We start from the raw sequence: 15023 nt of genomic DNA, 5'->3' as shown, positions 1-15023 counted from the left end.
CCTAATCCCTTTGGCTGATTGCTCTTCTGTCTGGCTTCCTGGCTTTTAATCCCCTTTCTCCTGCTCTTCTGGCCTGCTGCTTTGGGCGTCCTTGAGTTGTCTCTCCTCACCTGTATCTCTGGGTCACAGGTATGGTGTTTAAAAATCATGAAAACACTCAAAGCAGAACTCCTTTAAAAAAGACTGAAATAATTACTTAATGACATAGTTTCCCAATTCAGAACTTTCTTCAGTTTTCACTGCTGTCTGACCCTCCTGAGAGAGGCAGCTTGGCCCGGGCGCTTCTGGTTCAGTCTTCACTACAAGGAAAGAACAACAGAGAGTTGTCAGCATTCAGTGATGGAGCAACATGTGCGGGCAGAAACAAAGCTTTGCCACTGAAACTCAGCGAGGAAACTGCCACTTTAGCTCCTCTAGCGAGGAGTCTGAGATGGCTCCTACCATCACAGGGTTAGCAGACAAGGGAAAAGCTGTTAGCTTGGGTCTCAGGGGGAGCAACTCCAGGCCTGACAAGGCTGGGACAACAAAATAGCTTTTCAGCTATTCACACTGTTATATGAGATCCTGCACAGAGCCACACACAAACAAAAATGACTGAACACTGCCACATGAAAATACAAATACAGACTGTTGTAAGTTCTAATATGATCTTTTGGCTATCCTCTCCCCAGCAAGTTTATCAACTTTCAGCATTATCTTAAGCACTCTGGGACACAAGGCAGAAAGTGAAAATCAGATCTGTTGCGCCTGGAAATTTCCAAGCAAATCATTAGTTAAGCTTTTAATATTATTTAATCTATGCTGTGCGTTAACTTCTACAGTCTTTCAATCAAAAACCCTGACCACACACTTAATGCTTCTGCAGGAGCTCCCCTGCCTCCACTCTTTCCTAAGCAGTCCACCTTGTGTATCAGCAACAGAACAATGTTCCAAGAGGACCTCTAGAGGGTTATTTCCTTGCTCAATAGCCTTCAATCCCTTCTTGTGTTAACAGGGTATCCAAATGAAATATAGTTCATCTTTCCTCCCTTATCTTTTTTATTGATGCATGACATGCACATAGTAAAATGAAAAATTTGTAGCTGAATAAATTTTACTTATGTATAAACCATGTAACTATCACTACTTAAATTAATTTCAGCACTCAAGCAAGCTCCCTTTTGCTTCCTCTCAATTCCTCCCTGCCAAAGATAACCATCCTTTTGCCTTTTTCCCATTTTGAATTTCGTATGACTGGTCGGTATCTTTTTAGCTATCTACAAACACAACCATGAACACTGTCGTGTGCAGTTCTGAATGGACACATACTCATTTCCTGTAAGTAGATTTTCTGGAACATAGGGCAGATGCAAGTTTCACTTAATCAGAAACTGACAAACTGATTTACAAAGTGATTATAACAATTTAAAGTTCCACCAGCAGTATAAGCAAATTCCAGTTGCTTCACATCTTTGTCAACACTTGCTATTGTCAATTCTTTTCATTTTGGTAGATATAGTATCATTTCTGGTAGGTACCATATCTCACTATTTATCTTATCTGTATTTCCTTGATGACTTTTGAGGTTGAACAAGTTTTCATGAGATCATGAGCTATGTAGATTTCCTCTAATGCAAAGTGCCAGTTCACATCTTTTGCCCATTAAAAATAAAAAATGAGTTGTCAGTCATTTTAGTATCAATTTTAAGATCTATGAATATTCTGGATATGATCCTTTGTCAGATATTTATTTGTAGCATAAATATCTTCTAATCTGAATTAAACTCCACTTAGTATTTCTTTTTGTTTTCCAATCTGTATATAAACTCCACTTTGTATTATCTTTTTTGGAACCAATGAATTTTATTTTTCAGTATCTGTATATATGAAAGATACTGGCTTACGCCTTTTCTTACTAATAATGTTCTCATTATGTTTTGGTATCAGGATTATGTTGGCTTCATAAAAAGTTAGCATTTGTTTCTTATCCTTCTGTTTCAAACATTTCAATTTTTTGTGATGTTGGTTTAAGTGAGCTTTTCAAAGAATTTACTCATCTCATCGAAATTTTCAAGTTTAGCAGAATATAGTTATTTGCAGTATCTTCGTTATCCTTTTAATGCCAGTGAAATCTACAGTAACAGATCTCTTTTCATCCCTGATCGTAATTTGTCCCACGGCTCTAATCTAATCTCTTCTCCCTTATTAGTTTTTCTAGAGAATTATTGTTTTTATTAGTCTTTTTTAAGATTGGGAGTTTTCTCTATTTTCTGAGTGCTGATTTAGATGCATCTTACAAGTTTTGGTTGTATTTTCAACTACCATTTAATTATTTTCCAATTTCCCTTGTGATTTGTTCATTGACCCATGGTTTATTCATAAATATCACTTTATTTCCAACTATTTGGGAGATTTTGTAGTTAAATTTTTTGTCTTCAAATAACTTTTTACTGCAATTTGGGAGCAAATTCACAGAACAAACTGATTTTCCATTCAGCGATTCATATGCATTTTGTTTGGTGACAATTGACCGCAATCCCCACAATGTAACAGCACTCCTCCCATTTCCTCATGTCTTTACCTTTTCTGTTTGTCCTTATTTCCAATCCCTTCCAGCCTTCTAACCTTTATCCCTGGGTAAATGCTGCCCTTTAGATCTCCTATGGTTGATTGTTCTAAGTATGTCCCTGGTGCTACTGTTCACCTTACAGGTCTATCAATTGGCTGAAAGGAGAGTCAGGGGGGTTCACTTCCAGACTTCAAGGATATCTAAGGGACATAGCTTAGGGGCTCCACCAGTCTCTATAAGACCAGTAAAATTGGTATTTCTTATGATTTGTAGTTTTGTTCCACATTTTTCTTCCACTCTATCAAGGACCTCTTACTGTTACCCCTTGCAGAGTGGACATCAGTGGTGGCCAGGTACCACCTAGCTTTTCTGGTATCATCGTCATGGAGGCTGGGGTCCTTTGGACTAATTGTTTCCTTATATTTTTATTTTCCTTCATTCTTCTTTACTTCAGAGGGGAGAGACCAATAGTTGTACCTCAGATGGCCAGTAACAAGCTTTTGAGACCCCAGTTGCTACTTACCAAAGTAGGATGTATAATACTATCTTTGTGGACTATGTTATGCCAATTTTCCTCAATGTCCCCTGAGCCTGTGTTCCTGAGTCCCCAGGGCCAGCGACTCATTCCCTTCCTCAAGATGTCTGGTTAAGGCTAAAAAGGTTTCAAAACATACCCCATGTATATATACTCTACTATATTCATGGATATTGTTTACTGTACATATACATATGTAGAAATATCCTCTGTCAAACCTATATATATTCATGGATATAGTCTCATTTGCCTACTCATACTTGTTAAGCTGGTGTGTCTGTGTCCACTCATAGAGTATAGTTACTACTGTTATTTCAGGATTGTGTATGTATTAGTATTTAACTTTGTTGCCTTTAACTCTTACACTCCTCCCAGTGTCTTCCTTTACCTTGAACATTTTGTGCTGAACCCCTCTTATGTATATTGACTTTCCCTTCACCCAAATTAATACTTGCCCACCCTTTAGTTACTGATTTACCCTCATTTTCCCTCCCATCCCTAGAAAACATTCAAAGACTGTTTCTTCCTGTGTGTAAACCTTTTCTTGACTTTTTACAGTAGTGGTCTCATGTATTTATCCTTTTATAACTAATTTCACTCAGCACAATGTCCTGCAGATTTATACGTTACAAGGTATTTCAGAGATTACCTGTTATTCTTTAACACTGCGTACTATTCCACTGTGTGAATGTACTACAGTTTGTTTACTTATTCATCCACTAACAGACACTTAGGTTGTTTCTATCTTTTTGTACTATGAATAATACTGTGATAAAAATGGGTGTGCATATATCTGTTTGTGTCAAGGCTTTTATTTCTCTAGGATATATCCCTAGCAGTGGGAATGCTGGACCATATGGCATTTCTTCTTCCAATTTTATAAAGAAGTACTTTACCTTTTTCAATAGTGGTCACACCATTTTCCATTCTCACCAGCAGTGTATAAAGGTTCTTGCTTCTCTACACCATCAACAGCATTTGATTTTTTGAACTTTGGAAGTATGCTGGGGTGAGATGGTATCTCATTTTGATTTGTACCTCTCTAATGGCTAATGATAGTGAGCAATTCTTAGTGTTTGTTGGTCACCTGAATGTCATCTTTGGTGAAGTGTCTCTTCATGTCCTAGGCTCATTTTAATCGGATTCTCTCTTTTTGTTGATAAGGTATAGAAGTTTTCAATGAATCTTAGATATTAGTACCTTGGTGTGATGTGTCATTCCCATTACTTATTTGTGTGTGTGTGTGCAGGTTCTCTTTTTACTCTTTGAGTGAAATCTTTGATGCATGTGGTAGTGAAAGTTATGTGTCAACTTGGCTGGGCCTTGTTTTGAGTGGATGGGCAGCTGGATGTAGTTACTCTCCATGGTGAGAATGGTAATTAACTCCATGGTGGAATCTACTGGAGCAGCTCAGCAGCTGCTTTAGGGATGTGGTCTGCTTCCAGTATATAAGAATACACTTTGGAAAGGTCTCCAGCTTTTCACATGCGGGAATCCTGCATGTGGATGAGTCATTGTTTAGCAGCCTGCTATGCTGTCAGCCGACCTTGGGACTCTCAATGGACTTGAATCAATGACCTGCTGCGTAGTTTAGTAATGTCAAGACTGTGCCTTTCTACTGGTCAACCTTGGGTTAGTCAGCCTCAGCAGCCAGCAGCTGCCTGAGTGAAGAAAAGCCTCTAGTTTCAGTGGGTGAGGAACAAGAGGAGCTGAAGCACAAGGTCGAGGGGCTTTCACCCAACCCCTAGAGCCTGACACTTTGAACTCAGACTTCTAGCTTCCTAAACTGTAAGACTACAGAATAAACTCCTGTTTGTTCAAGCCATCCCATTTGTGGTATATACTCTTGTCAGAGCAGCACCAGGTAACCAGAACACCTTCCTTGTCTCTTTTGTTGGTTTTTGCCCTAAAGTCTATTTTATCAGAAATTAATAATGCCACTTCTGCCTTTTTTTTTTTTTGGTTGCCATTTACTTGATCTTTGTTTTCTCAATCCTTTGATTTTTAGCTTTTCTGTTTGTGCCTAAGATGTGTCTCCTGTGGACAGCATTGTTTTATCACCTATTCTGTTATTCTCTGTGTCTTACCGAAGGCTTTTAATCTACTTACATTCAGTGTAATTATTGATAGATAGGAATTTACTGCTGTCATTTTGTTGTGTTGTGTGTGTGGTATTGACAGTCTTTTAAGATTACTTTTCTTTATTTTGGTGAGAAGGTTATTAATTTTCTTTGAGGTTACCCTATAATTTATTATTATCTCCTCAAGTTTAAATATGCTGTTACTGGTTTATAGTTTAATCCCACTATGGTCAGAGAACATAAGAGAGAAGTTTTCAAAGCCTCGGAAATTTACTAACACTTGCTTCTGGGCCAACAAAAGGTCTTTTTCAGGAAAATGTTTCTTTCCTGTGCCCTTGATAAAAGGTGTATTTTGAATTTCGAAGTCTTGGGGTCCTATGAACATAAATTACACCTGGCTGGTTAACCGTATTGTTAAAATTCTCTATCCTTCCCAATTTTCTTTTTGTCTGCTTGATCTATCAGTTACAGACATCAATGTGTTGAAATTTTCATAATTGTGAATTTCCCTATTCCCCCTTTTAGTCAATTTTAGCTTTATTATTTTAAAGTTGTGTCACTGGATACACACAAATTTTACCAACTTGCCAAAGTCTGGCCCCTATTGAAACTTCACCCCCAAAATGAGTCCTAATTAGCATATTCCCCCCAAACAGCCCTCTAGGTCTGTCTCTATCATTCCCATAATCTGGCATGTCCTATGACTCTCCACTACTACAAACGTTCCACTCTTTTTAAAGTCCAGATTATAATCTACATCCTATACAAACTTGCAATCTCTTTCCACCCCAAATAAATCATATTAGACATCTTGGACTGAAACATTTCCCCAATCAATTTCCAGACCACTTATCTTGCACTCACTAATCATTCTTGATGTCTACTGCATCTTTTTTTTTTTTTAATTTTTTTTAAGAATTTTTGTTCTACAACCAACATTACATGTACATTTAGTTTCACTCCTCATTTACCATGCCCAACCCTAACCCAGTCTCCTCCCTTCCCTGCCCAGTAACCCTTCCCCCACCCGTGCCCCTCATAGTTATGCACTCGTTTGTTCTGCATTTCCTCTGTGTGAATATTGCCCCTCTGGTGCCCTGTGATTGACTGCTCCAAGGGTTGCCATTCCATAGAGTATGTGGGTGAATCACCTTGGGTTGAGTGGACTGCATGTACATCTTGTTTACTATTGGGCTGAGAGCCAGCCCCTGGGAGTGAGCTTTATTCCAGGCCCTAAATGTATCCCAGGACCATAGTATTGGGGGTTTTACCAGACTCCATCCGACCAGTAATTCTGGTCATTATTCTATTGCAACTCTCTTAAACTTGACTGTAAGTTCTTGGAGGGCAGAAATGATGCTTTATACATCTCTTTATTCCCCTCAGTGTCAAGTATACTATGTAAGCACTCAGTATGTATTTGCCAAGTGTTGATTCACAAATGCTTAAAATTCAAGGGACTCAAGGTTGTATAATGTGTTGCATAAAACTTCTGGGCAAACTTATCGTGAGATCCTACATACCTTTTGCAACAGTTGCTGGAGTGGAGCTGGGGACAACTGGAGCTGGGGCAGCTACAGGCAGAATGGAAGGTGATTTGGTGGCAGAAAATGACTGAACCACTAAAGGGCAAGAAGAGGGGAATACAATAAATACAAAAATTATTGTGATGAGAATGATCTAACTTCCAGCTGATGGTCCATATGTTAGACTAAGAGCACAAAAATAATTCTGGGGCAAAAGGAATGGTACAGTCCTTTTTTAATATAGTGATATGACAAGCTGGGTGTTCCATTTCTCCTTTTACCAGGGTAACTGGGCTAGCTTCTCAATGGTTGAAATGGTGGCTTGTCACTAAATTAAGAAAATAAAAATCCAATTAATCTAAACTCTCGTAAGTACTTAAAATATTTCATCCATGACTCAACCTTAGAAATGGACAGCTACTTAGAAGTCAATGGATTATTGGGTTTTCAGTCTCAAAGCTCTAGAGTTCAAAGTGCCAGATAGTACCATGACAGCTAAAGGGTAGGCTGTAGAAAGAAGGAACAGTCACCTTAACCAACAGATTATAGACTTCTGGTTTCCCCAACATAGGTCTGGAGAACCAGAGGAGGAAAGCCCCATCAGTGAAGGACTTACCTTTATTCACAGGCATCAGTATAGTCTGCACACCACCAGATGTATTAACACTAAGTGGTTTGAGCTGGCTGGGAATTGTCAGAACAGCCTGCTGGGGATTGGATTGACTGGAATGAATCTTCAACAATCCTAAAATAAATTGGAAGATAAGGTCAAGCTGAAGATCAGATGCTTCCTTAAAGTTCCTTGCCCTCTGAGCCATTCTCATTTTCTCACAGGAGGAGGTTATTAGGACAGTTACCCCTTCAATAAACAAAGAGCTGGAAGTATAAGGAGAATGATGCTACAGACTGCACAATGAAATATCGATGTAACAATATTTTTAAAGTGTCCTTATATTACAATCATAAAGCAATGTTGTTTGTTGTTGTTGTTATGTGCCACTGAGTCAGATCTGACTCACAACGACCCCTCCTTGGGTTTCCAAGGCGCTATCACTATGGAAGTAGATTGCCCACCCTTCCTTCTGAGAAGCGACTGGTGGGTTTGAACCGCCTTGGGCACTATGCTACCAGAGTTCCTTCATAAAGCAATGCAGAGATTTTTTTTTTTAATTTTATTTGGATTTGGGTAAAGATTTACAGAGTAAATTCACTTTTCATACAGCAGTTCACATATACTTTGTCTCATGTCATTGACCAAAATTTACAATGCAACAGCTCCCCTCCCACTTCCTCCCCATAGTTACCTCCTCCCAGTGTCCGTCCCTTCATACTCTTCTGCACCCTGAGCTATCTCCCTGTGCATAAGCAGCCCTTCCTTCTCCCATGATTGTTCTCTCCAGGGTTTGTGTCTACTTGAGGTAAATGTTTAACTCACATGCCTGTACTTTGTTTGGCTGGAAACCACAGTTGTGGGTTCAATTCCAGACCTGAAGGGCAGCTAGGGGCCATAGTCTCAATGGTTACACCAGGCTCTACTGGACCAGCAAACCTGGTCCCCACCTTCTTTTTTTTTTGCCTCCAAATGATTTTGAGTTTTGTTCCACATTGTTCTCCCTCTCTATGCAAGATATCCTACATCCCTTCCAAGTGGATGGCAGTGGTAGCTGGGCACCATCTAGTTCTTCTGGTCTCATAGTTGTATAGGTTGCAGATCGATGGTGTACCAGTCGCTAGGACTGATTGTTTCCATTAATTTCGGTTTTCTTCTTTCTTCTTGACGAGGAGAGACCCGTTGTTGCATCTAGATGGCAGCTTGCTAGCTTTTAAGATCCCAGTCACTACTCGCCAAAGTAGTAGGTGGAACAATGTTTTGTATAGTATGTTATGCCAATTGAGCTTGATGTCCCCTGCGACTATGGTCCCAAGCCCACAGGATCAACTACTCAGTCCCTCTGGGTAGCTGGCTGTGACCAAGCAATGACCATAACCTTGCCCCTTGTCAGCTCTACTATACACCTGGGAATTCTGATCATTCACATCAACTTATAGGCCCATTGTCTGCCAACCCTATATATGATCTTGGATACACTCCCCATTTAGACATACCTAATTGTTTAGCTTGTTCACCTATCTATCCGTCCATATACCCATGTTTGCTTTCACTGACAACTCAGTACTGTATATGCAAAAGGGTTCATATTTGTTGTCTGTACTGCCCATGTAACTCTCTATGTCTTTCTCATCCTCAATGCTGCCATATTGGTCACTCACATTTGGTACATAAAGCAATGCAGAGATTTTTTGAAAAGTAAATCAGAAAGCAGAAAAGGTCAAAGTCTTACTGCAGAGGGAACCAGTATAACATTTTGAGATAGTTTTTTCCCCTCATGTACCAAATGCATATCAAAACAATAATGAGATACCATTTGGCCCCAACACTAATAGCAAAGTCCAACAAGACAGAAAATAACAAATGCTAACAAAGATGTGGAGAGATTGGGAGTCTCATACACTGCCCTGGTATATTATAGGAGGAGGTATCCAAAGGCTTAGGGAAATAGGCAAATTAGAGTGAATTTATCAGATTACTTCCACAGATTCATATATGGAGTGCTCAGAGAATACACCTTTTACCACGAAAGTGAGGAACAAATTTATGAAAACATCCCTGAAGCCTGCTATGACTGCCATTTTATGACAGTCAGATCTCACAGTGGGAATTGCCCTAACTGAATCAAGACACCTAACTTCAATGGGGGTGAATGGACCCTGTATTGGTACAAGCCAAGTCGTAGTACTTATTCACCAAAGACAAGATGGGCAAGGTTACTGTAATAGACAGCAGAGTCAAAGCAGTAATCATAACAGTCTGACTCCTATGGACTTATGGCTACTTAGGCACATCATTCCTAGGAGTTAAATAGATAAAAATCTACTAAATATTTATTTGATCTGTAAAAGTGGAAGAATTCTAGGTTAAATGAACAGGAGTCTAACATGAATTGCCAGAAGAAGAGTGTCATGGCCTCTCAATATAATTCCCAGATTTGAGCCAGTTTATACACCCACAGCCCCTTGAATAAAGGGGAGGTCCTGTTTCCCTTGAGGAAGGACCCCACTACACTGCTGAAACTCTCTACTGGTAATCTTTCTCCCAGCCTTCCCCAAAGGGATCTAGCCTTTTACGAGAGTGACAGTTCACTGGGGAAAAGGAAATAATCAAGACTTTTCAAGATTACTAGACAGTGGCTCTTAACTGACATGAATTCAAAGTAGGGGCATGTGAAGGTCAAAAGTCTTAGCTCAGGTCTGCCTCAAAGTAGGTCCCTGAAACCATCCTGTAGTGATTTCACCAACTCCAGAATGCATAATTCGAATAGACATACTCAGTAACTGGCATAGTCCACACACTGGATCCCTGACAGGTGGAGTAAGGGCTATCTATTGTGGTAGGAAAAGCCAAGGAGAAGCCATTAGAACTGCCAATACCTAGGAAAATTGTAAATCAAAAGCAGTATTACATTCCTGGAGGGTTTACAGAGATTAGTGTCACCATCAAGGATGTGAAGGATGCAAGAGGGGAAATTACTACCACATCCTCATTTAGCACACCTATTTGGTCTGTGTAAAAGACAGATGGACAATGAAGAATGACAGATTATAGTAAATCTAGCCAGGTGGTGACTCCAATTGGAGCTGCTGTTTCAGATGTGGTTTTACTGCTTGGACAAAATAATATATCTCCTGGTACCCAGTACACAGCTAATGAGCTGGCCAATGTCTTTTTCTCAATTTCATGTTTGGAGGATCCCATGAAGCAGTCTGCCCTCAGGTGGCAAGGCTAGCAATACACTCCTACTGCCCTACCTCAACGTATAACAACTCTCCAACCCTATGGCATAATTCAGTCTGCAGAGACCTTAACTGCCTTTCCCATCCACAAGACATCACACTGGTCCATTACACTGATAACATGCTGACTAGATCTAGTAAGGAAGATATTTCAATGACTTTAGACTTATTAATAAGACATTTGCAGGCTGCAAGGTGGGAAATAAATTTGACAAAACTTCAGGTGCCTTCTACCTCAGTGAAATGTCAATATATTGCTTCTAAAATGAAGGACAAGTTACTGCACCTGGCTGTTCCCAAAACTAAAAAGGAGGCATAATATCTGGTGGGCCTCATTGTCTTTAGAGACAATATATCCTTCATTTGGCTGTGCTACTTGGTCTATTTATCACGTGACTCAAAAAGCTGCTAGTTTTGAGTGGGACCCAGAAAAACAGAAGGCTCCTGAACAAGTCTGGGCTGCCTTGCAAGCATTCTGCCACTTGGGCCATTTGATCAGGCTGACTCAGTGGTGCTTGAAATGTCAGTGTCAGATAAGAGGTGCTATTTGGAGTCTTTGCCAGGCCCCTATTGGTGAATCACAGCATAGACTCTTAGGATTCTGGAGCAAAGTACTGCTATCCTCTCCTTTTCAGTAACAGCTTTTGGCTTGTTCCTGGGCCTGAGTGAAGACTGAAAGCCTACCCATGAGCTGCCCATCAGGAACTGAGTGTTGTCTGACTTATGGAGTCATGAAGTTGGACGTGCACAGCAGCATTCCATTATTAAACAGAAGTGGTATATACAAGATGGGGCTCAAGCAGTACCTGAAGGCACAACTAAGTTTCATGAGGAAATGGCCCAAATGCCAGTCACATTACCTTCCCTCTCCCAGTCTGCACAGAGGGCCTATGGGGAGTTCCTTTGACAAAGGAAAAGAAAATTCATGCTTGCTTTACAGATGGCTCTGAGTGATATATGGACACCACTCGAAAGTGGACAGCAATAGCACTGCATGCAGCTGCTTTCTGGGACCTCCCTGAAGACTCCTCCCAATGGGCAGCACTTTAAGCAGTACATCTGGCTGTTCACTTTGCTTGGAAAGGGAAATGGCCAGATGTACAAGTGTATATTGATTCATGAGCTGTAGCTAATGGTTTGGCTGGATGGTCAGGGACTTAGAAGGAACATAATTGGAAAATCAGTAATAAGGAGGTATGGGGAAGAGGTATGTGCATAGACCTCTCTGATGTGCCAAACCAACCCCAAACCAAAACTGATGCTATCAAGTCAATTCCAACTCATAAAGACCCTACAGGACAGAGTAGAAGTGCCCCATAGGATTTCCAGGGCTACAAATATTTACAGAAGCAGACTGCCTCATCTTTTTCCTGTGGACCAGCTGGTATGTTTGAACCGCCAACCTTTTGGTTAGCAGCTGAATGTCTTAACCACTGTGCCACCAGAGATCCTGAATAAGCCAAAAAAGTAAAGATGCTTGTGTCTCATGTGAATGCTCACTGAAAGGTGACCTATAAAGAGGAGTTTAATAATCAAGTGGATAGGATGACAGTTTATGTGGAAATCAATCATCCTCTTTCCCTAGCCACTACTGTCATTGGCCAATGGGCTTATGAACAACGTGGCCATGGTAGCAGGGATGGAGGCTATCCATGTATGGGCTCAGCAGCAACATGGACTTCTACTCACCAAAGCCAACTTGGCTACAGACACTGGTAAGTGCCAATGTGCTGGTAGCAAACAGTAACAGTGAGTCTGCAATATGGAACCATTCCTCAGGTCATCAGCCAGCAACCTGGTGGCAGGTTGATTACAGTGGACCACTTCCATCATGGAAAGGGCAGTGTTTTGTTCCTACTGGAACAGACAATTTGGATACAAAATTGTCTTCCCTGCATACAATGCTTTTGCCATCCATGGACTTACAGAAGGTCTCATCCACCATCTTGGTATCATACACAGCATTACAGATCAAGGGACTCACTTCTTAGTAAATGAATTGTGATAATGAGCCCACCTGATGGAATTCACTAGTCTTACCCACATAACAACAACAACCATGTTCCCCAGCATTCTGAAGAAGCTGGCTTGATAGATTGATGGAATGGCACAATTATAGTGCCAGCTAGGTGGCAATAGCTTCAAGGGTTGGGGTAACAGTTTCTTGGAAACTGTATATGCTCTAAACCAGTGTCCAACAAATGGTGCTGTTTCTCCAATAGCCAGGATCCACAGATCTAGGAATTAAGGGGGTGTAAAGAGGAATGGCACCATCCACTATTACCCTTAGTGACCTACTCATAAAATTTTTCTTCCTGTCTCTGTAGTCCTATATTCAGGTCTAGAGGTCTTAGTTCCAAAGGAAGGAACACTCTCACCTGGAGATACAGTAATGATCTCACGAACTGGAAGTTAAGAATGCCACCCAGACACTTTGGGCTCCTCATGCCTCTGGATCATTAGGCAAAGAAGGGATTTATTGTATTGGCTGGTGTGACTGATCCTGATTACTAAAGGGAAATCAGATCAATACTGCATAATAGAGGTAAAAAAGAGTATATATGAAATACAGGAGATTCCTTAGGACATCTCTCAGTACTGGCATGCCCTGTGATTAAAGACAAGGCAAAACTAGAGCAACCAGAGTAAAAAGAGAACCTACAGACTGGGAAAAAATATTTGGCAATGACATATCTGACAAGAAACTTATCTCTAAAATTTATGGAAAACTCCAAAACCTCAATAACAAAAAGACAAACAATCCAATTAGAAAATGGGCAGAAGACATGAATAGACACTTCACCAAAGAGGATATTCAGGTGGCCAACTAACAAATGAAGAAATGCTTAGGATCATTAGTTGTTAGAGAGATGCATATCAAAACAACGAGATACCATGTGGCCCCAACACTAATAGCAAAGTCCAACAAGACAGAAAATAACAAATGCTAGCAAAGATGTGGAGAGGTTGGGAGTCTGGTACACTGCTAGTGGGACTGTAAAATGATACAGCCACTGTGGAAAGCAGTATGGTGATTCCTTAAACAGTTGAAATTAGAAATACAATTTGATCCAGCAATCCCATTACTAGGTATATATCCTAAACAAGTGAGAGCCAGGACAAGAACAGATACATGCACACCTATGTTCATTGCAGCACTATTTACAATAGCAAAAAGATGGAAACAAGCTGGTGCCCATCAACAGAAGAAAGATAACCAAATACACACACAATGGAATATTATGCAACATTAAATAATAACACAGAATCTGAAAAACACTGCATAACATGGATAAAATTGGAGGACGTTATGTGGAGTGAAATAAGTCAATCACAGAAAGACAAATACTGTATTAGTTCATTATTGTAAAAAGTCAAGGAAAGGTTTATATATGGAAGGAAACTTTCTTGGCTACCAGGGGTGGGAGAGGAGGGGAGGGAACCCTGCAAAAATCTTAAAAAAAAAAAAAAAAATCCATAAAAACTTAGGTTTGTGTATTTAAAATGAAATTTCACAAACTGAAAAAAGACTAGAACAACCAAATTCTGACATGACTACTAATGGCCCAGACCCTTCAGTTATGAGAGTTTGGGTCACTCCATGAGGCAAAGAACCAAGAACAGTTGAAGTACTTGCTGAGGGCAAAGGGAAAACAAAATGGGTGGTGAAAGAAAGTAGTTGGAAATAGCAGCTGTGACTATGTGACCAGTTGTAGAAACAAGGACTGTGAATGTTAGGAGTACTTCTTCCTTGTATGTATGATACTTTTGTTTCATGCACTTTGAAAATATAAGATGTAAAAAGGGTTAATGTGTTTTTGATTGTACTCTTGTTACTTGTATTGTGTTAGGCATGAGCATGACTTTATAGTTGTCTTTATTTAGAGATTATGTATGATTTAAGGAGATGTGTTCAAGTGCCAAGCTGACAAAGGGTGGAACGTGATGTTAAGTATGTGTGTCAATTTGGGTAGGCCATGATTCTCAGTAGTGTGGCAGTTAGGATACAGTCATCCCCATGATGAGATTTAATATAATGTAATCACCTCCACAATGAGATCTGCTGTGAGCAACCAGTCAGTTGAAAGGGCACTTGCTCAGGGGTGTGGCCTGTTTCCAATATATGTGGATGCTCTCGCAAAGCTTTGGGGGCTATTTCCTCAATCTGGATCCTGCACCTGACCTCTGGTTCTCTGGATTTAAGCCAGCTGCCTGCTATATTGCCTGCCCGCCAGAGAACTGATCAGACTCCGCAGCCTGTGAACCAGCAGCTTACCATCTGACCTTTGATCTTGAGTACTATATGAGTCAGATCCCTCCAGCCTGACATCTGACCCATGGACTTGGGACTTGCCAGCCTCTACAACCACGTAAGCCATTTTCTTTCTTTCTTTTTTTTTTTTAGGATTTGGGTGAAGATTTACAGAGTAAATTCACTTTTCATACAGCAGTTCACATATACTTTGTCTCATGTCATTGAC

The 15023-nt window shown here is 40.3% G+C and overlaps 1 protein-coding gene across 1 annotated transcript in view; it reads right to left on the bottom strand.

Moving 5' to 3' along the window:
- The window catches only part of YEATS2 (YEATS domain containing 2), a 163253-nt gene that overhangs the window by 22720 nt on the left and 125510 nt on the right, over positions 1–15023 (bottom strand). The window contains exons 21-23 of the mRNA XM_007935911.2: positions 7307–7435; positions 6688–6786; positions 197–299 (exon numbers count right to left, since the gene is read on the bottom strand). Coding sequence (XP_007934102.1) covers positions 197–299; positions 6688–6786; positions 7307–7435 — 331 coding nt within the window. The remainder of the gene's footprint in view (positions 1–196; positions 300–6687; positions 6787–7306; positions 7436–15023) is intronic.

Source organism: Orycteropus afer, unplaced genomic scaffold (genome assembly GCF_000298275.1).
Source record: "Orycteropus afer afer isolate SDZICR_OR568_19922 unplaced genomic scaffold, OryAfe1.0 scaffold00032, whole genome shotgun sequence".
In the NCBI taxonomy this organism is placed as follows: domain Eukaryota; kingdom Metazoa; phylum Chordata; class Mammalia; order Tubulidentata; family Orycteropodidae; genus Orycteropus; species Orycteropus afer.
The sequence above is the reverse complement of the archived record's forward strand: the minus strand, read 5'-3'. Positions and strand labels throughout refer to the sequence as shown.